General features: G+C 36.7%; 1 protein-coding gene across 1 annotated transcript in view; it reads right to left on the reverse strand.

Annotated features, from left to right (window-relative positions):
- Window positions 1–20,744, reverse strand: part of LPHN2 (latrophilin 2) — a gene marked incomplete at its 3' end in the record, with an annotated part of 51,448 nt that extends 30,704 nt beyond the window's left edge. The window contains exons 1-2 of the mRNA XM_008948305.1: window positions 20,609–20,744; window positions 18,569–18,782 (exon numbers count right to left, since the gene is read on the reverse strand). Of these exons, the coding sequence (XP_008946553.1) occupies window positions 18,569–18,782; window positions 20,609–20,744 (350 nt within the window). The remainder of the gene's footprint in view (window positions 1–18,568; window positions 18,783–20,608) is intronic.
- Between the last annotated feature and the right edge of the window lie 857 nt (window positions 20,745–21,601).

A 21,601-nucleotide genomic window follows, 5' to 3' on the forward strand; every position in this document is an offset into this window, starting at 1 on the left:
AGGCCATTTCCTCAACATGAGATGGACCCCCACTTTGCTACAATCTCTTTTCAGGGAGTTGTAGAAAGCACTAAGGTCTGCCCCCATCCGCCTGTTTTCCAGACTAAACAACCCCAGCTCCCTCAGCCACTCCTTAAGACTTGTTCTCTAATTCCTTCATCAGCTTCATTGCCCTTCTTTGGACATCCTCCAGCACCTCAATGTCCTTCTTGTAGTGAGAGGCCTAAAACTGAGCCCAGTATTCAAGGCACAACCTCACCTGTGCCGAGTACAGAGGTACAATATTTTCCCTAGTCCTGCTGACCATACTATTTCTATTGAATGGTGTTTACAGAAGTTTTTGACCTTGTAAAAACTTCTGACTATTTCTTCAAGCAAGATTTCATGCGCTGTACATACGGTCACCTTTTACTCACCTTTGGCCAAAATGAAGGAGATTCCCCATTCCAAAATGATGACCTATGCCCACTGCTGCAGTACACAGCAGTTCTACAAAGTACACGACCACTTCCCCGAGAAATGCAATTACTTGGATAATTAAATCAATAAAAGGATTTGTGCATTGAGTTGTATGGGGTTTTTTACATTCAAATCACTGATTTTGCTGCATTGCTGGTCACGTTTTATAAAACATAAGTAATTTTCAAAAAAGGTTCTGATTTTCATACACTTCTAAGATTTCAAATTAAAGACACTTGATTAACATATTCACAGTTTTAAAAGTCATATGCAGTTAACTTTGTTACATAGTTAGCAGTCATATTTCAATTCAATCCCAATTCATGGGTTACAGAGAAGAGATGAAGAGTAAGTGGATTTTTTTGTATAGGTAGTTCTGAGACAAGTAATTTAAGGAATTCACACTACTGCAATTTGTTCTCTGAACAAATGAAAGTCTTCTGTCTGCTTCATTGTTGTTTTTTTTCCTCTGCAAAACCAAGGAAACTAACTTCTCTATTACCTATTGGCCTGCAATTCTGCTGCTGCCTGCAAACACCATTTTACAAACTGATGAAGGTTTCAGTTGATCTCACAACAAGATGCAACAAATTCTTTGGTATATTGGACAAAAGATACTCCACACTCCACAAAATAGCATCAAACCACAGATTACCCTCCATGTCTATCAAAACTACCACAATACTGCCATAGCAGAGCTTCATAATTCTGAGAAAAGTTTACACTTTAGAAACACTCACTCAAAAACGAGGATGTGATGCAGTTAGAGCCTTCAACTCAATCCTGTGACCAATTTTAATTCCTTTTTGTAATGGGAAAGCCCCTTTTGAGTGCACCTACTTCATGGGATTCTCCAAAACAAGACTATAGAGGACATAAAGTTCCTGGGCATTTGCAAAACTGACCTAGATACCATCAGGGAAAAAAATACATCCAGACCTCATAAACCTTAACTCATTCATTGTAACCAATGTTAATTATTCTACACAATATACTGTTAGTTTGGTCCCACTATTCAAACTCTTCTAGAATGGTTCCAGTGAAGGTATAATGGAAACCAGCTGTAATTTCTGCAAATTTAAGAATTCAAATCACAATACTTTAGTGTTTCAGTGTCTGTAATCTAGTGTTTTAAATTTTCCACAAGTTTTAAGTATCATTTGAGTGTTTTGTAATCTACTTAACTGCATACTACCCTAGCATATGCTAAATAGGCAAATTCTCAGGTTTTTATGTACAATCTTAAAATTCATATGGTCTCACACCAAGAAACGTCTTCATGCTTAAGACACTCATGATGTGTGCAACGATTTATCATGCAATGACTCTCTCATTTACAAAGCAATAAAGCAGATCTGCAAAGAACTCTATACAAACTCAGTAACAACTGATTTAGGAAAGGTAACAGAATGAAATTTGAAATCTTAGTCAGGAAAGGACTAACTGTAGCACTGAAGGAATGATAACTCAGGTTCCTCTGCTAGCAGTGGCAAGGGTTTTGCAAGGGGACATGTAGGAAGTATCACTGTTCTCTGGAAGGCAAGGAGCAATTGTGTACTCTAATGCTAGTTTCTTCAGTTTTTTCGTATGAATGAAGAAGGGTTACATTTTTGTAATGCAGATGCATCACGTAGAGTAATCCAGAAATCAAATGGAGTGTTTAATTAACAGCTACCGTACAAATGTCTGAACTCCTTCACCTCAGGAAGAAGACTGTGCAAATGAGGAATGGCCCTTTCACATTTCAGATGAACACAGAAAAAAAAAGGCAAGTAAAGCAGCTTCAGCAAGGCTGTTAGCAGGTATCTTCTACTCATGATGCAGTCATGTCCCTGCTGCAACCATTCCCTTCTGTGCTCAGCTTTAAGGACAGTTATAGTTTCCATGTAATTTGTTTGCATTTCAACTCTAATCTTGACTTGTACAATTCCCAACAAATTGCTTTTGCTCTTTTTTTTTTTATTATTATATTATGCTCCTTATTTCACTTTTCCACAAGCAATGTACGGAGATGAGATTCCACGTGCAATCTATTGTGTGAGGTGTTTTAATCAATAATCTTGTTCTGCTGATTAAGCAGGGGCTTCTGTTTTGGCAAGATAACATTAGTTTCTCCTGTCATGCTCCAAAAGCTATTGGGAGTCTTCAGCAGATCATTAGATATGCTACAATAAAGCTTTGGTACATTCTCTTTTCTTTCTTAAATTACTTCTTCACTGTCCTATCATTCCATGTCACTGCTGTCACTGCATTATTATTACAGCTCCCCCGAAACTTGCACTAGAGCTATGTCTCCAGGCCATAGGATGCCATTTTCAATTGAAGCTTCTGCTTGAAAATATAAATTAAGAAAATTTCATTATCTCCTGCCAAGGGCCATTATTCACCACTGTTCTAAGGAAGATTAAAAATGCAAAATCTATGGACTTGAACAAATACTCCAGCACTAAAATGAAAAACACAGCGTATCATGACTGGACCACAAAGTGAAGTACTGGAATCTGAGAAGCAAATTCTGGAAAGACGTTAGTGTTACCTGCATCAAATTGATTGACTGAGGAAAGAGGTCATCTGTATGGGTCAGTCAAATTAGTCAAATAAAGACACAAACAGTTTCTTTCTGAGGGGTTCTTGCAGTTTGCAAAATCAAGGCATGTAGGAAATAACATCCACATTAAAATTCATCCTTCAAATGCTCTTGTTTTGCACGCATAACTTCAACAAAGATGGTAACATAAAAGAAACATCACGTTATTTTGAAAAGGATAGGGGTTAAGGTCTAGCCAGAAACGGGCTATCAAAATAATTTTGGGTATTCCTAAAGCTGCATTTCTGTGAATGCAGTGTTTCATTAAGCAAGGTAAAACTGGTAAACACAAAAGAGTCTTATCTACATCCCTTTAAAAAGGAATTTTTTTTTAAAGTATAAAGCAGTGTTTAATAAATAAAATTAATTTTTAATAAAATTGTTAAAACAAAAAAAAAAATCTATCTTGCTATGTTTCGAAACTTTCAAGTCAGATCTGACAATACCTCTCTTACAGCATATTGATTAAATACTTAAAAGCTAGCGTGATGACATGTTCCTACATATTGCCTGAAGCAACCGGCTTAAACACCACTTGAAGCACGTAAACTCTGAGTTGTAGCACCACATAGTCCATATGGTCTTCTTGTTTCTTATTCACCCTGGGTGAGCTGCAGTCTGAGATGGGAATGTGCAATGACGACACTTCATGTATCGACTTTTAACTACAGCATGTTTTAAATTGGAAAACTCCTGAATCTCTTTACCCAGAGTAAATGACTGTCTTTACATAGGTATTCCTAATGGTCTACAACTGCCATGTGAAATGTGCTTCTGCTTTTGTATATGTGTTCCCTAGACCCCCACTCCTGCTATTAAAGTTACGTATGTAAGAAGAGGTCAGACACTATTTAAATGCTATGGTTTATTAATTTTGTCTTAGAAAGTATGCAATAAACTTACATCTAAAATAGCCAGAGAACAGAGATCTTGAGGGGTGCATAGATACGCATTTATACATACACACATACCACAGCAGATAAAATTATTTAAAGGAATGTATTTAAATTCTAAGTTTCAAATTCACCTCACAAGAAATATATTATTACATTCTGAAACCTAATGAGTTTTCAAATTAGGCCTAACCAAAGCCTGAAAAAAAAAAAAAACTGCTAAAAAGCCCCAGCCTTGTTGTAAAGCCTTGATTTGAAGCAGTGATGGGCAGCCATCACTGCTTTAACCACAGCACTCCAGCAACTGCAGCAGCAGTAGCACAACCTCACCCTCACAGGATGAGAAAGCACACACATCCCTACAGAGTTATGCTTCCTTGAAGACTGACACACAGTCCTGCAACTGGCTTTTTAAAAGCCCAAGATGCCACACTGGCAATTTTGCTTACTCATATGTAAGATTTTCTAGAAATTATTTTCACGTTAGAACCCCTAAAACTATTAGAGGGGAACAATCATGTGCAAATAGCACCAATTTTAGCTAGCTCAAAGGGAAAACAGATTTAGTGTGCAGTGGTGGTAGTTTTCATAATCTAAGACAAAAATGGGAGGTACATGAGCACATATGAAAGCTGAATTCAGCCATAAGAATTGTGTCTAGGTATTGGAGATCTTCCTGTGACTGCTAAAGCTGTAAGGTATGCTAGAAATTGGTTTGAAAATTCACAATCCAACCTTGTGATTTTCTATGCACTTGGTAACGTGATCACTACAGCAGTAAAGCTGGTGGTTTCAGATAAAAAATATCTGGGGGGAAAAACTGAAAAAAATGTTTCTATTTCCTTTTTTAAAACAATATTGATGATTTGTTGAATCTCTCTGGTTACTAAGTAAACATGACATAAGGAAGCTAAACAGTGTATAACTGATATTGTAGAATAAGGTGCACCATAGCTTTGTTTCCGTTTGCCCAATAAATATGCAGTAAAATTTAATTGTGTTTTCTTTATACAGTGTAATCTTGTGGGAGTCTAAGGCTACGCATTAAGGTTGAAAATTCCAAATAGACAATAAAACACAACAGAAAACATGCAACTCCCACAAGCCCTTTCTTAAGATTACCCAGTCCGATTCACTATCAATGAATGTATATCAGACTTTTACAGCAAAGAAAGTTAACAGATTATTTCCTGCTTTCAAACTCTTCTTACAATTTTAACACATTAAGTTATGACCCACTTGCCTTTTAGTATTCATGTTCTCTAAGTTGTCAGCTGCAGCCAGTAAAACCAATGAAACTTTTCACTCACATTTAAACTATCAGAGACATTTTTTTTCTTATTACAATTCATCCTTGCTCCAGTAATTTGTTTATTGGTGTAAACGCTATTATTATGGGTTATTATTAACCTGAAACTGAAGCACCAGATAAAATAGGGGGTGGGGCAACGGGGTGGGGAAGAAAAAGGAAAAGGAAATACAGATTCTACTGGAATATATAACTTCTGCCTTCTCTTGGTAATTTTTAAAGTGCTTTCATAATCTCATCTTTCTATACCCACTACTTTCAACAACATATGTGAAAGGCCTATTAGAACTGCCAGAGCCCGTGAAGAGAAGACTGCAAAGCAAGGACAGGAAAACTAGGTATCAAAAGACACAATGAAGTGTGCAAAGGAAACAGAAAAAATCTCCCAGTGAGGTCTTCATAAGTGTAAACCCAAACCTTGTAACAGGATGAAGCAGAAGAGATCTGCTTTTTAGAGAAAATGTTTCTAATGAACTCTGCCTGAGGAAGAAAAAATGCAAATAAAGTCACACCTACAATCCTGTCGTATTATTTATATTCGTGGACATTTGCAAGAGAAATGTAGCATGGGATCACAGGCAGTGTACATCTTAGTACACCAGCCAAGCCAGGCAGATCCACACTGCTGAAAAGTAATCAGTTCAAAAGATCTAATTAGATGTTTCACCATTTAGACAAAATAAATAGCCTGCAGCTATGCTTATTTACTAATGGAAACTTTAGTAGTGCAGCATCTTAGTATCTCAGCAATTTACACAGATTATTCACACAGAACAAGCATGAGTGAATGGATCACACCTTGTAGGCTGAGCATGTTTCAGGGGAGAAAGGTAGGGTTGAGTATCAGAGCTTTACAAAGAGGCATTTATTTCCGAGGTACAGTGCTAAGAGCACAATGTGCAGAAAATCCAAGTGAAAATCCTGAAGCAGTGTCTGATCCTCATAATGCTGCAACAGACTTGTAGGAGACTACCAGACAAAGTATAGGATAAGAGTAAAAATACTTTAAAACTCTTTTTTTTTTTTTTTTTTTTGTTTTGAAGCACTGTCGAGCTCTTTTATGCGTAGCTTGGCATGTGGCAAATTCATAATGTAGTTAAAAGTTCTGTAACTTAAGACAGCTTCTGAGTTATTATTAAATGAGTAACTAGAAGAGTTATAATATTGAAAACACAAAGCTTTATCCTTCATGTTAATTTGCAAAGATCTTAAATACATTTTTTAAAATCACCCACTTTAATTACTAAAATAAGGTATTTCAAATGACAGGTGTGATTTGTTACTGCAGCTTCTGAAATGTAGAAGCCTTTTATGCTTTAAGCACTTTTTAATGTTAACACTTTGACTGGACCGCCAGGTCAGTTCAATGCAAATTCAGCTTGGCTCACTATGGATCTCTTGAGTTTAACACAGTCCTTCTGTTTGCAGAAATGCATATTCAACATAAATGTATCTTAGCTCTCACAGGAAAGTAGGACTTACTAATTTACAGAATTGGCCATCGAGGTAAAGTGACTTATATGGTCCTCTGGTTTCCCTCTACAATGGACAGGATGAGGACAATTTCAAACGGGGCATGTGGTGAGGGCAACAGTACCTGAACTTTAACACATGCATTCCCCTTGAATAATTAAAACTTTTATAGCCTGTATCAATTAAGAGCAATTATTTATAAAAATGTTCACCTATAGCAGTTTCCATATAGAAAAATGATCACATTTTTAACAAGGGAAATAGGAAATCACTGTGGGATGCCCTACTTAGATTAAATTAGCAAGAAACTTGTTATCAGACCATATAAAAGATACATCGTAATAAGACGTGACCTTGCAGAACCTTGGAACCAATCCGTGATTTTTTTCCCCCCCCTGTAACCCTTCCTAATTATCTGCAAAGTTACAGACCCTTTTGTGGCAGGTTATTTTTCTGTGAATAGTGAGGGGGTTTGAGCTTTTAAATATTTAATTAGTCTTCTGATATGAAAATTGTTGCACATGCCAACTGCTTCGATTTTCAAACTGTGTTCATCCTAATTATGTTCAGATTTAGATTGGTCATCCCAAACCTCTCACTCTTGTAATTATTTACTCCTTAAAGATCATTCAGTGGAGAAATATTTTTCACCCTTATGGCTCTTTCTTTCCACAAATGGCTTTTCTGGTCCGTTAATTACCCACTCAGAGGATTAGAATATGCAATAATGCAAGAGAATCCTGCATGTAAGATGAGTTTTACAGGGTGAAAAAGAATAAATTATTTTTTGTAAACTTGCCTTGGGGAATATCTCCTTTTTGGGCTATAATTTTCATCAACAGAGGCCATGTGCCCACTGCTGCATATCTACCAATTCCACAGGGCTATGGAGTGACTCATTTATACAGCTAAACAGAACTTGAAGCAAAATACTGAGAAAGAGGCCAAAAGACAACTTGGTTATTTTACAAGATTAACGAAAGTTCAATCTGCTAGCAAGATGGTACAGTCCTTTTTCTTATAATTTTTAATGCAGACTGCATGGCTTTAAGTTATATCTATTTAACTGATAACTAATAACAAAATTACAACTTTTCTTATTTCATCTGCTGATTTTTTCCAGAAGTGCTGTCCCTTGGTAGGTCTTTAATCAACTCGGTAACAGTGGTGTCATTTCCTATTAGAATATGTCTGAGAGTCTTCACTACAAGTACTTTCTTATGAGAGGAATGCCTGTCACAAAAGCACTGTTATTCATTACCCACTGTGATGTCTGGATCTAATTATCATCTGGAAAGTTTGCAGGGCTTCCAGGTATAGGACTTCCCCTGAAAAAGTATCCTTCTGCTCTAACTTGGAAAGCACAATCTCTCTTTCTTCTTTCCAATTTGAAGTTAAGGGATTAAGTTACTGATTTGAGCTGTGCACTCTCTTGGTTCCTGAACTTTCAGTTTTAAGCCCAAAGTTTAGGGGGCTGCTTTTATTTGCTTGTTTTCATATCTGCAAAAATCTTGTGTGTTCGGCAGTTGGTTTTTACGCAAGTCAACTAAATTCATCTCTGTTAAAAAAAAAGTCAGAAAATGCACTGGCTCGACTCCATCAATACACAGATAATCTTTAATTGATTCAAAAATACTCACGATCTAATCCTTTTATCAAACTGTCTACCACTGAAGGAGTCTCATGTGCCTGTACAATTAAAAACCCCATGTTAGCCATACATAATACTGTATTACATTTGATGCAAATCCTTTTCTATTGAAATAAGCACTGGGTTGACAGCAGGAAGTGGCTGATAAGAAAGCAACAAGGCATTGCTGATGGCATTCATGATAACTGAGCAAACTGAGCACTAACTCATATGTGTTCTGTCTACAGTACATTACCCAAAGTGCTCCTGTTTTAAATGCAACTCCAGGAGGTGTTATTTTGCTGTATCTCTGTCACAAAGGCAGCAAAATTATGTAAGAAAGCTAAATATACAAAGTAAATGATGTTTTTCATATCCACCAGTGATGCTGGCACTAGAATAACATACTGAAGGCAGTAGCAGTGCTACTACATGCTAGAAGAGAAAACAGCTACAGCTTCACAAGTGTAATAGTACAGTTGAGTTCAACGCTGTTAAGAAATTCAGTAAACAGGGAAAGATTATGGGTTCAGAACTGTTACGTTATTTCTACGCTTACCAACTCAGCCTAAACAAATGTTTTAAATAGACAGATGAAAAGGAGTAAAAACTGAGTTATGGTGAATCAACAATTTTACAGTTCTGGGAAAACGTATATATTAAATACATTTCAAAATTGTTCCTTCATCATGTAGATATATAGCACAAGAAGGAAGTTCTCTTAGAAGCAATGAACAGTAAAGTAAGGCTAAAGGTCACATATTACTACTGAGAAAGGAATATAGATGCCTTTGCACACACAATAGCAAAATACATATCTTGCCAGGCGAAGTGCTATACGGTTCAACGTCATTAAGAAGTAGTAAGACTTCTGGAGACTTTTAAGACCCGTCTGGATGCGTTCCTGTGTGACCTGCCCTAGACGAGATGGTCCTGCTCTGGCAGGGGGGTTGGACTCGATGATCTCTGGAGGTCCCTTCCAACCCCTAACATTCTGTGATTCTATGATTCTTTCACTACAGCGCTAGAGTTGTAGGACGTTGGTCAGTGAAACGATTGCTCAGTGAAACGATTCTGTGACCTCATTGCTCTTCTTTTTCTGTTTTGTGCATATGTGTGTGTTAGAAGAAAATGAAATTCAAATGTTCTAATGGCTATAAAAAAAAAAAAAAACTGAAAAAAAAATGGCTTTCAATAATAAGTTTGTAATAAAGATTCTGTACTGCAATTGTATTACAAAGCAGGCTTGACGTAGAAAAATCTACGTGGTAAGAACCTTTCCTCCCTATTGACGTGTCTACAGAAGGCTAAAAATATACCAAATACTGAGTATTCAGCCTATGTAACACTCTTAAGACTGCATTAACTTCATTGCACTGACTTGTTTTATAGGCTTAGTTCATCATGACCTGTAAAACGTTAGGCTGAAATGCTTTAAATATCTGCTAACATCATGTGCAAGCCTGGGAGTACAAGGCACTGTGCTGTGAAGCGGCAAAGACAGTACTCTTCTGAGAAAGTAGCACGCACTCTTATGTCACTGATATAAACAGGGTAACCATGCTAAATAATGTATGAAACAGGCAGCCAATCTTTATATAGAACAGGAATTCCAGCAGAATACTTCGTCTGATTTTACTTCACCAGTACATAGTAGTTTTTAAGATTGCTTCTTTAAAACCTTAGAAGTTCACTATCGTGGTAAATTAAAGAGCATACACAGAAACTCCTTTCATTCACAGCTAATATATGAAAGAAAAAAAAAAAAGACCTCTTTCATCTGCAGCCATAGCGTTTTTGCTAATTATTGTTCTGCAATATGTAAAACATAAAATGCAAAGAGGGGAGATGCAAAGAGGGAAATTACCTATGTCTTTCAGTAATCATGGCCCGTTTATTAAGCAATTAAATTGCAATTTTATTATTAGAAAGAAAAAAAAAGAAGTAATGCTGTAAAATACTGTTATTGCTTGTATCTTTGATCCTTAAACCTTTCCATTTCAGCAACCTCATTAATGTCAAAATGCCATGAATGTGGCTACCCTTTCTTAGTCTATATACCCTAGGCACAGGCAGAATCTATGAGATTCAGTAAAGAAGTTTTTCTTGTTGAATTCAACTAAAAAGCTTAATTGAGCCACAAAGGTCTGAAGGTTCTTCTTAAGTAGGATATTATTCTGGGACAGAAGAAAATTTCCAGAATATGGTATCTGCTCATTTCTACAGTACTCTATAGCGACTTTTTAATTTTTAAACCCATGTTTAGTCTTCTATTCCTTTCCTTTGAATTACACAGCTTCACCGTAATAATCTTTAAATTCTATTTCCTTTGTGTTACTAATGAAAACTTTTCACTTTCATCGCTACTGCTGACTTTATAACACTAGAAAGTACTCATAACTTACTTACATATATTTAATTAATATTAATCTGTCCTAATTTGCAATCTATACCCTGTTCTGCCCATCCTCATGTACCTTTTCCATGTCAGTTCTGTTTACTAAGTGATATTCAATGGATTTCCTATAGTGCAATGAACCTTAACAGGCAGCTTTTAATTGCCTCACATAGCAAACCACATCACTATTAATTCCACAGCAACAGTATAAAATAAAACTATTGCTTCTCAGACTCTGGAGCAATTAGACCTTTCGGCTATTTGGCTAACTCTGCTTCATGATACCCAGTGCAGTTAATTATATTTTTTGATGTTAATAGTCTCTGTCAGTTTCAAGCATAACTCCTCTTTGATGAATATTTAAATTATATTTGAATAAAAAAATAATCTTGGTTACATTTCATATTCAGCAGTCATCACTGCTTAATAAAGGTCTCCTCAGCAAGGGTTCAGATAAATGGCTATATGAACACATGTATAAAGTCCTAAATCAACTTATCAGATAATGTAGCTGTTTTGGCTAAGTATTATAGAGGATATATTAGGGTGGGAGGAATTAATAGGCTTCAATTATTACAGTATTATTCTATATGAACTAAATTTGGCACAGCCATATATAAGTAAATCAAAATTTTTTAATAATAAAAGTTCTGAGTGCAACTGAACCAGGAAGTTATCTCCCATAGAAATTAGAAACCTATAAAAATCCGTAAAAAATCACCCAAGAGAACACAAAACCCAACTGAAAGGCACTGAAGGTTAAGCAATGTTGTCTCAGTCAAGTTCTCAAGAACATTAATAAATTACAAAGAGAGGGATTTACACACCCAAAACATATAGAACATGATTAACTGCAGGCTAAACAGTATGCAGACCTAGTAGAGACTGTTTCCGAAATCACTAAAAAAACAAACAAAAAAACCCAAAGAAACAAAAAAATACACGCACACACACACAAAAAAAATCATAGCGTGTCATATGATGCTTAAATATACAAGCAACAGTGTATAATGCTTAAAAATTTATGTATATGTACGTATAGTTATTTATATTTATTTCCACCTATGAACATCAAGGAAAGACTGATGAATATGCATATAGTATCTTCCCAGATAAGATATACACTGACGTAAGAAGAATTTGATGGTGTTTTTGCCAACAATGAGGGAAAGAAAACAACTTCTGAAACCACTAAATAAATTGTCAAGCTACATCCTAGCAAAATAATGTATCTAATCTTTTTTTTCAAAAACTAAATCTAAATTTTAAATGTCATTAGTTGGTATTAATGAATAGCTCTTTTTGTTGTTTCCTTTGTAGCTTGTCCAGTGCCGTGACTACAGCAATGTGCACACGTGTTATGTTCTTGCACAAATAATTTCTTCTGCAGGAAAAATAATGTAACACACTGCAAAAGATGATCAAGTAGCACTGACAGCTATTTCACCTTACCTGATGGCTCAAAACCTTATGAGAATTTGTATTTAATTTACTAAGTAATGTCATGATGGAGCAACCCCATTAATAAACCCTCCTATATTAAATGAGTAAACTAGACCTACTACATTCATATTAAGAATTAATGATAGCGAAAATGCACAATGTCAGATAAGGTTTTTTCTCAATCATGGGTAGTAACTGTTTCTTTCTTTAGGAAAGCCAAGGACTATGGTGTGCTTCATGAATATTCTAGGCTCTGCGACTATGCCTAGTTCATGAAAATAGGCTACACATATTTCTGCCTTTTTCTTTACCTTGAGTCATAACTAAACGTTGTGACTAACGCAGAGAGAAGAAAACAAAACAAAACTGAAATCAATCTGGCCATGGCCCATTATTTTGAATACCTTAGTTTAAAAATAAAGTGCATTTTAAGTTTCTGCTACATCAAAATACTCATGCCACACTAAGACCTATGTCCATTTCAGCCCTCATTTTTAAAGGATTCTTCAAAAAAGGTCCCTAATGTTGATAATCTTGTACATAGACGTTTTGTGAAGCAGTTGTCAGCAAGCTGTAACAGCTGCTTTGGTTGGCACGCCAAAGCAAAAGAAGGACCTCGTACATGAGATCAGCATCAGTACCGCGGCAACTCCGATGTGCATAAATTCTGAGAATGTACCTTACCCACAGCGGCCTCTGCCAGCCTATCATCATCACCAGCATTTCGCTGACGCACAAATGAGTCATTCAAGTTTTTAATGACTGGAAAGTAGAAAAAAGGAAAGGTATACCTTACTCTGAGGCACTTTTCACTATATAATATCTTTAGCAAAAGGAGGCAATCTTCAGCTGCAGAAGGAAAAGCAAGGGAGAAAGCAAGATAGCAGCAGGGGTCAGCAGAGCCCTTGTCTAAGCCTGGCAGACCCCAGAAGTAAAGTGTGCCATTACCACAATCACAGTCATTTGTGAATGGCAGAGGATAAAATCCTGCCCGTGAAAACTATTTTAAGTCGCATTAAGAAATGCAAATCTGAAGCGTGCATCAACCGTGGGCCCTGTCTGAGGGAGCTATTTTGGAGGCACTAAAATGCTGCTTTGTGGAAGTCTTGCAAAGGCTCGAATTCAGCTATGCAGTGACCTCACAGCAGGTTTTGCTTTCGACCAGCAAAGACACCGTGTAGGAGACCTTTTCAATTCCAAGAGTGAGATTAAATAGTTATAGATTTACCCACCATCCATCCAAGCTTGGAGTCCCGTGAAAGATTTTATTTATTTACTCACATTATGGTACAGACCAAACCTGTTCTCATTTGAAAGGACATTAATACAGTACGACAGTTTCCTGTGCAGACCTGACACGCAGGAACAAGACATAGGGTTTGAGAGATGAGTCTTCTTCAGAGGAGAACTCATTTTGTTTTCTCTCAAACGTGCCTCAATCTCATGCATATGCAGGATTTTTAAAATTACCTATTTGCTGGACACATGAATAGGTGGAGAAGAATGAACATCTCCTGTCTCCCACCCTTCTGTTGGGAAAGACAGCAAAATAATAAAGTCTCCGGAAAAGAAATGGGAATGTTGCTTCCCTCTGCTCCCCCTTGATCATTCTGTGGGGCAAGAGGCACTTCACTGACATTTTGAAGACCCTCTGTATACGTGCAGCTGTCTTGCAGAGAGATGATGGACATAACAGGTTAAGAGCATTACTATGTGACAAAAGTTCATGGTAACAAAACCCCCAGCATGAACTCTTCACTGGTGTCACGATGGGCATGGTAATTGAAGGTACATGTGTCACATGTGCTATAGATAGGACAGGATATGTGCAACAGAGAAAACACTCACTGCTAAAGAGGATTGATTCCTCTTTTCATCCTTCTACTTTTCTGCAGCAATGTTTTAAAAGGGAATACTATTTAAAAAAATACATTCCTTAAGCTCACCTATTATACCTGTTTTTATATTTATGTTTATATATTACAATGATATTTGCTTTGTGCATATTTTAAAAGCAAAATGATATTATGTTTAGTAAGTATGTAAAGATGACAAAAAGCTACAATTAGAGTATAAAATGTAGACAAAAATAGAATTTCAAAGCCATTTCAGCACAGGATTGATGTAACCTCCTTTTTGTTGCAGATCAAAACTAAACTGAATATACCAACTGTGAGATTATATTTTTTACTGTGGATGCTTGCATGGTCTGCACAAAGCCTATAGCTTTAAACATTTTTAATTTTTCCTCTTTTTAGTGATCACAACTGTGCTCTCAGTATCAGAATACAGATCAGAAATTCCTATTTAAAAATTCAAGGTATTTTAGCTTTTATTAGGAGTGAAACTTTTTTCAGAATTATTTTGGCTGTCAACAGTGAATGCTTGATTTTTGTACCTAAGTAAAAGATTTCTTAGATTCAAAGTTAACAGGCTGTGTTTTCTTTAAATACAAAAATGTTAATTTTCTGCAAGCCCCACCAATAGCTGTAACTGTAAATACCTCAAAAAATAAGGTGTACAGATTGGAAAGAACCTGACATTTTTTTAATATAGGATTTCTCAAGATTTAAAATTGTATTATTCAAACTTATTATCTGCCACACTATCCAAGTATTTATTTAAAAACACAGGCAAAAAAAAAAAAATCATCTAATTGCACTGTGGTGGAATCACAATGATAAATATGATGTATAATCTTTAAAATAATATGGAAATTTTACCAACCAAAAAATTTATGACTAGGAAAAATTGTTCATACTGAAAAAAGCCTATATTTAATTCAAGTGTGAAAGGTCCCAGCATGCACACATAAAAACACATCTTAGCAGCTTATTGATCCACTATAAAATCACATACACAATATGCCTTGGCCTTTGAAATGTATTTTAAGTATGTACGTAAGTATGTATGTATGTTACTATTTTAAGCTAATAAAACAGAAGTCCCAACACTATGTGGTATCTACGTAACCCTTAGTACAGGTCCTAACAAAAATGGTCCATCCACCTGCAGCTGCAGAACAAGGCTTTGAAGTTGGCACTGGAGGCACAAAGCCTTCACAAACACACAGGCAGTTTGAACACAACTCACACAATCCACCTGCAATCTGCTTACAGTGGAAGTGGACTTAAGACATGAGTACATTTTATCACACTAATTTTCAAATTGGTGCTGTGCCCATAAAGGGCAGTACTAGTTACCCATATCAACTCCAAAGTCTCATGACAGTTTCTGGATATAGTCACACAAACACACTTTATGAGTGAGCAACCACACCAATTTCCTCAGGCTGCTCTGCATCTTCTGCTTCCCTGTTCCTTTCATTTCCTTTTAAACTAAGAGGGAGAGTTTTTGCCCCAGCTAAAGGACAGCAGAGAAAAATGGGTCCTCTAACACTCACTCACACTTTTCCCTCACCAAATATTCCAGAAATAAGCTTACTTCTAATACTCAATTTTAGCATGTGGTAGGATCTCTCAAACTTGACTGCATGCAAACACTGGGTTTAATTATCAGAAAAGTGTGAAAGGGTAGAGGGATTTTCTGAAGGTCTCATCTCTTTCTTCAAAGCTTTCATTTTAACCTTGCAAGTCTGAAGTTTACAAGGAATCTAAATACATTTGAAAGACTTTATTCTGGAATAACTGGGATGTAATTTCAATAAGGGACTAAAAATTTAATAACTGCTTTATAAAGGTAAAAGCAAAGCACAAAGTCATTAGTGTTCTAGTCAGGCTTCCTAGGAAAGCATTAAGTTAAAAATCTTTTGAGAACTGCAGAAAAGAAAGAAAAGGGAGGGAGAAAATACAAAGTAGCAGCTTGTTTTGAGAAAGAGGAGCTGATGCATCAGTGGACACTGGTAAAGTTTGTGTGCTAGGATCTTAAATCCCCTGGAAGGGGAGCAGGGCATGTGATTACATGGGTTTGTGTTGATCTGGAAATGTCATCTTATTTTTCAATCTTCAGATTTCACAGTATTGATCACATTAAGCTAGTGTTTTCACATTGTTACTGTAGCAAATAGAGTTGCTGTGCAAAAGCTGTGGAGTAATGTTGCAAATGAGCGATGACCATTTAATAATTGCCATGGAACTACACACTTAACTGCAGGTCTGCACTGAATTCAGTGGTCAAACGCAGTGGTAAAAACACTTCTGGCTGAAGTGCTAAAAACGTGTCACTAGCCTTTAAATGTAAACACCATGAGATTTTAAGTAGCAATGTAGAAACTACTGTTGCTTATTTCTAAAGGTATGGAAGAGAAGTCTTCCCTGTGATGAAACATTTTAACATTTTTCTTTTCTAGTCTAGTGTTTTGTTGTCGTTTTTCTTTTTTTAAAAAAAAGGAAGCCAATGAATCTGATAGTCCTTCAGGTGAGATCTTTACATGCAATTGCTGCCATCAAAATACAGTTGATGTGATGCTTTTACATATCAGAACAACAATATGTGCCACGTACCAAACAACACTATGCCTTAAACAACAAAAACTTATGATCACTTTGCAATGGTTGCAATATAGTACAAATTGATTCATTTTGTGAAAAGATTACGCAAGGCAAGAGATAGCTTTTCTACTTAATAACAGGATCTGAGAAAGAAAACTAGGAAAGCAAACTTCCAAATTACTATAAATGCCAGACAAAACTAGAAAGCAGTGTCAAATGATCTTTGCCATTGGTTCAGGATAAAAAAAATAAAATTAAAAACTCTCTCTGAGCACAGATATTCTGAACCATGTCATACACACAATCACAACTTTATTATAATCTATTGAAAAAAGTGTAAGAGTGGAAGATTGGGGAAGTTCAAAACCACCCCCTACTATGATAAACTTACAGTTGATTAATTGAAAGGGGAGAACTAAAATTTCAGCTTTCTAGTAACTGTCTGATATCACTTAAAGCAAGATTGTGCATCTATATTTGTTTCTGAATACCTTAATCTGTAGATTTGCAGTGAACATAAGGAGGACTTTGATCAAAACACAACATGCATTTTACACAACAGAGAAGTCTACAGAGAGGCACTACACTTACAAAAGCAATTGAAGGTGGTTTCAAAGGGAGTTGACAGATTAGAGGATGATGACACTGCTGCTGCAGTCTCAATGGAAATCTGGATTGATCTAATTAACAACAATGAACTAGAACCGCAAAAAAATAACTCAAACATGATTTAAAGAAGTTATATTACCTTTTTACTAGCATAGTGAAGGAGCCTTTCCCTTAGTGATCAGAGAACAAGTCACAGGTTGAACGCAGCAGAACATGAATAAAAGGCCTCATATCCTTAATTTATCTCCAGCATTTGAAACTGAATCTAGCCCAAATATTTGATTACAGAAGTAGAGAACATCCATGCATTCATGTGAAACTGATAAAAAATTTTAAGTCACACTTACAAAAACTTGAGTGAACAAGAGAATGAAAATGGAAAATACTTTTTAAGATGTGACCATGTTACTGAGTGCTACCAAGTTCAAGTGCAACACAGTAAATGGAGCACAGCATGCTGGGCAACTGTCAAATCAAACATTTGACACATCAGTGTATATGCACCAGAGAGCTCCCAGGTCATTCCCATCCCCTTTTTGTTCAGAAGCTTCACCCTAGAAAAAATGCACAGGAAGGAAAACTTCCCACCAATCCCAAATTTATTTAGGCTTGCAGTTTAAACCACTAATAATTCCCATGACTGATTTGTGCTGACATTTCCACAACTGTCAGTACTAGGTGACTGCTGCCTGTATGCGGCTTGTAGCAAAGGAATTTCTGTGAACCTTAGTTCTGATGCACCTTTTGTACTAAAAATGCTCTTCTGACTGATTGTCTTCTCTGAATGACAGCCACCATCAATCACCAAGACATAATGTAACTTGTGCTTATATGCATATATGCTTCTGTACACACATATGTAATGACACATAATAATCCTGGTACCTACTCATTCCAGCATTTTCCACTGGATGCATTTTACAGGTGGGAGCTACAGCAACAATTTACTGCATTCACAGAAAATTTGTAACTCTGCTGGGGAGTGTAGAAGTTACTGAAAAGTGCAGCAGCCATTTGGACACATTTTGAATACTGTTTGACCAATCAAAAGATGAGGAGCTAGTGAATCTCCAAAAAGTGAATGGATCCATTCTCCTTGCAGCTATCTTCCTGCTTTTTAATTTTTGCTCATGGAATTTAAGAAAAAAAAAAATCAACTGGTAGTTCTTATTTCCTACTAATACTACTAGATAGAAATAATACTACTTGGTAGCAAGGTTGCAGCTACAACTCAGCATTTTCTATAGCATATAGCTCTTACTGTATTAACTCAGACATTTTCCTCTTTAATCTCAAAATGATATATGTATTTTTACCTTTGTGTCATAATTTTGTAGGCATCTGGAAGGAAGCATTCTGTGTTCTCCATCTGGAAAGGGTCAGCATCACAAATCTTGTCATCTGTGCGCCCATAGTTAGCACTTTCTATCATAATAACATCACTTCCTGGACACCGGAGGTCAATGGAGTAGCCTTCGCAGGAGAGCTCCCTCCTAACCAAACCAAATGGTAGTGCTGCTCGGCTGAAACCTAAGAAAACAAAACAAAACAAAAAAAACAATAAATATATATTTATCTGTTTAAAAAAGTGGGATTGAGCCTAAAGAATATATCGCATTGGAATATTCTTCTGTCACATAGGCACTAACTCTCATCAATGTGCCAATGAAAGTGCATCTTTAAAAAATTTGACCTGCTACCATGTAAAGTGAAATCTCTTTCATGAAACTGTCATACCCCTACACCACTGCTACTGTCCTGAATCTGGGAAAGGAGGAAATTCCTCTTTGCTTCTAACCCTTGCCAGGGCAGACAGTGGTGCCTGTCTGCGTGGATAAATTGCATATTCCTGTCTCCACCTGTTTTCTCTCTGCTTTTTCCTCTCTTTTATGCACTGTGTCTCAATGTGGAAAGCAACAAAGCAGGAAGGACTCGCAAATGCAGAAAAGACTTTAAAATAACAAACAAACAAACAAAAAAATACAAACAGAAAGCCATAGTTCCAACTTAATTAGTCTGTCTTAATTTATATCTTCCTTTCACCAGGAAGTGTTGGTTTCTTTTGCTTAGCTATTTTATATCCCCCACATGGACATGTTTGTGCCACCTGATCTAACATACATGCTGGTGTTTTACCTCATTGAACTTCAGTCCCTCTTGCTGTGCCTTTTATATAAATTAAACCACGGGTTATCAAGCACTGGAAAATGCTGCCCATGGAAGTGGTTGAGTCATCAGCCCTCAAGGAGTTTAAAAGATGTAGATGTGGCATTTAAGGATGTGTTTTAGTGGCAGACTTGGCAGTGCTGGGTTAATAGTTCGACTTGATGATCCGAAAGCTTCTTTCCAACCTAAATGATTCTATGATTCTGTAAGATTTTGAACAAATCTATAAATGATCAGTACTGGAAACTGCAGATGTGTACTGTATAAAATCTTTCTCATCCCTCCCCAAAATGATATATTCTAATTTTTAACATCTTTTTTTTCTGCATGAGAGAATTCCTAAGAACAGGAAACTACTCTAATCAAGCAAACACATTTTTAGAGGCAAAACTATGGTTCAGCTATTCATCCAGGTGTTTAGTCTTTTACAGACATTTCTTTATGCAAAAAATATATTGCATCAGACAAACATATCTGTATACTACACTTTTTTGCACACAGCTACTTGTGTATTATTATTATTAAAAAGAATGTTTCTGTTTCTTACAAAATGTGTGCATTACTGTCTTTTGGAAGACAAACTGGATAACACAGTATGTTAAATATCTATTTCATTAGAATAGTAAATCTCTTCTAAATTTTCAGCAGATTTACAGATATTTCCTATTTTTTAAAAAAGTAATCCTAATACAGTAGCACAAGTCAATTAATGTTTCAGTGCAGGCTGATGGAAACAAGTTGTGACTGCAAAAATAAATAGCTAATAAATAAGGGAAGCTGGAGCACTTTTGTCTTTTAAAGGAAAAAAACCCCAACTTTTCTTAAAAAGTATGATGCGTTAGAAGAGGCAAGGAAGCAAGAATCTAAAAAGAACAAGAACAAATAGAGATAACCCCCCAACACTAAATTTTCACACAAACCAGAGGCTGTCACTTTTTCTACTGAATTTCATGATCTGTGGATCAAAACTCCTATTGTATGAAGATGATTATCTGTTAGAATTGCAAAATAAAAAAGCTGTTGGTAAAGATGACACCAGTGTCAGGACGTGGCTCCTTGGCCGACAGAGCCCATCTTCCTGTCCACTTCTCCTCTACCTGCATGCCCCTGCCTTCCCTTTCACACTAGTACCAGCCTTTGTCCAACTTGTGCAGTAAACCAAAAATCAAGAGGCTACTCTTGACCCTAACCTCCCCCTACTGCTGATGGTCCAATGAGGTCTTGGGGGACCAGCTCCTTGGCTAGGTGGGAATCCAGCCCAGCACAAGAGGAAGGGGAAGGCCAGAGCACAGCTACTGGGTCTGCCTTCACATTTTGTGGAACCATATCCTACATGAAACTGGCACCATTACTCTGCCAAAATGTTTCAGTATTTGTTAGTAAGGGAAGAAGCCATATTTCCATGGAAAACCCCACAGTTCCATCACAAATTCACTCCTGGCCCTCAGCCTGGCTGCACATACCGTGTGCAATAGCAAACACTATTACTAGAGGCTTGCTGAGGTATCATGAGCTGAAAGTTGGGAAGAGCTAAAACACGAATCCATCACATTAACACCCTCCATGTTCCTCCCATGCAGCAAATTAATACAACGAAGACAGAAGCTGCTCATGGCACAGTGTGGAGTGTGCACAAAGCCACACAAGCATACAGCAGGTCCTCTGATTAATTGCCATCACGACAGTCGTGGTGAGACCAAACATGAGGCTGCTAGTGACTGCCATTCCTGCATCCTGCCTCCCCTGGCAAATTTAATGCTGTCCACATAAAGCTCACATCTCCATCTGGCAGCAGCAGTGCCTGTACCTCCTGCACCCAGCACAGCCTCCTCTTCTGCTAGGAAATACCTTGACTTCAAATACAGGACCTCTGCAGTTCGTTACAGAGTTCAGCTGCCTGCAAATTTTATTTCATCAGCTATGGCAACTGCTCTAAGTAGTATGAAAGTGTTTTATCTTGCAATTTTTCCCCCTGCAGGCATCCATAAGAAGTTCTATGCTAGAGCAAGGCTAGATCACAGGCAACAGAGGACACACCTGAGATTGTAATGTAGGTGTTACATTGGAAAAGCAGCAAGCAATAAAGCAAAACAATGTAGCGTGTGTTAGAAGGGGAGACTGCTCTAAGGAATATCTATGGCACAGAAAGAATTTTAACTAAATAAAAAAAAATAAATTCAAAG

This window comes from Merops nubicus, unplaced genomic scaffold (assembly GCF_000691845.1).
Source record: "Merops nubicus isolate BGI_N331 unplaced genomic scaffold, ASM69184v1 scaffold30309, whole genome shotgun sequence".
NCBI classification, from domain to species: Eukaryota; Metazoa; Chordata; class Aves; order Coraciiformes; family Meropidae; genus Merops; species Merops nubicus.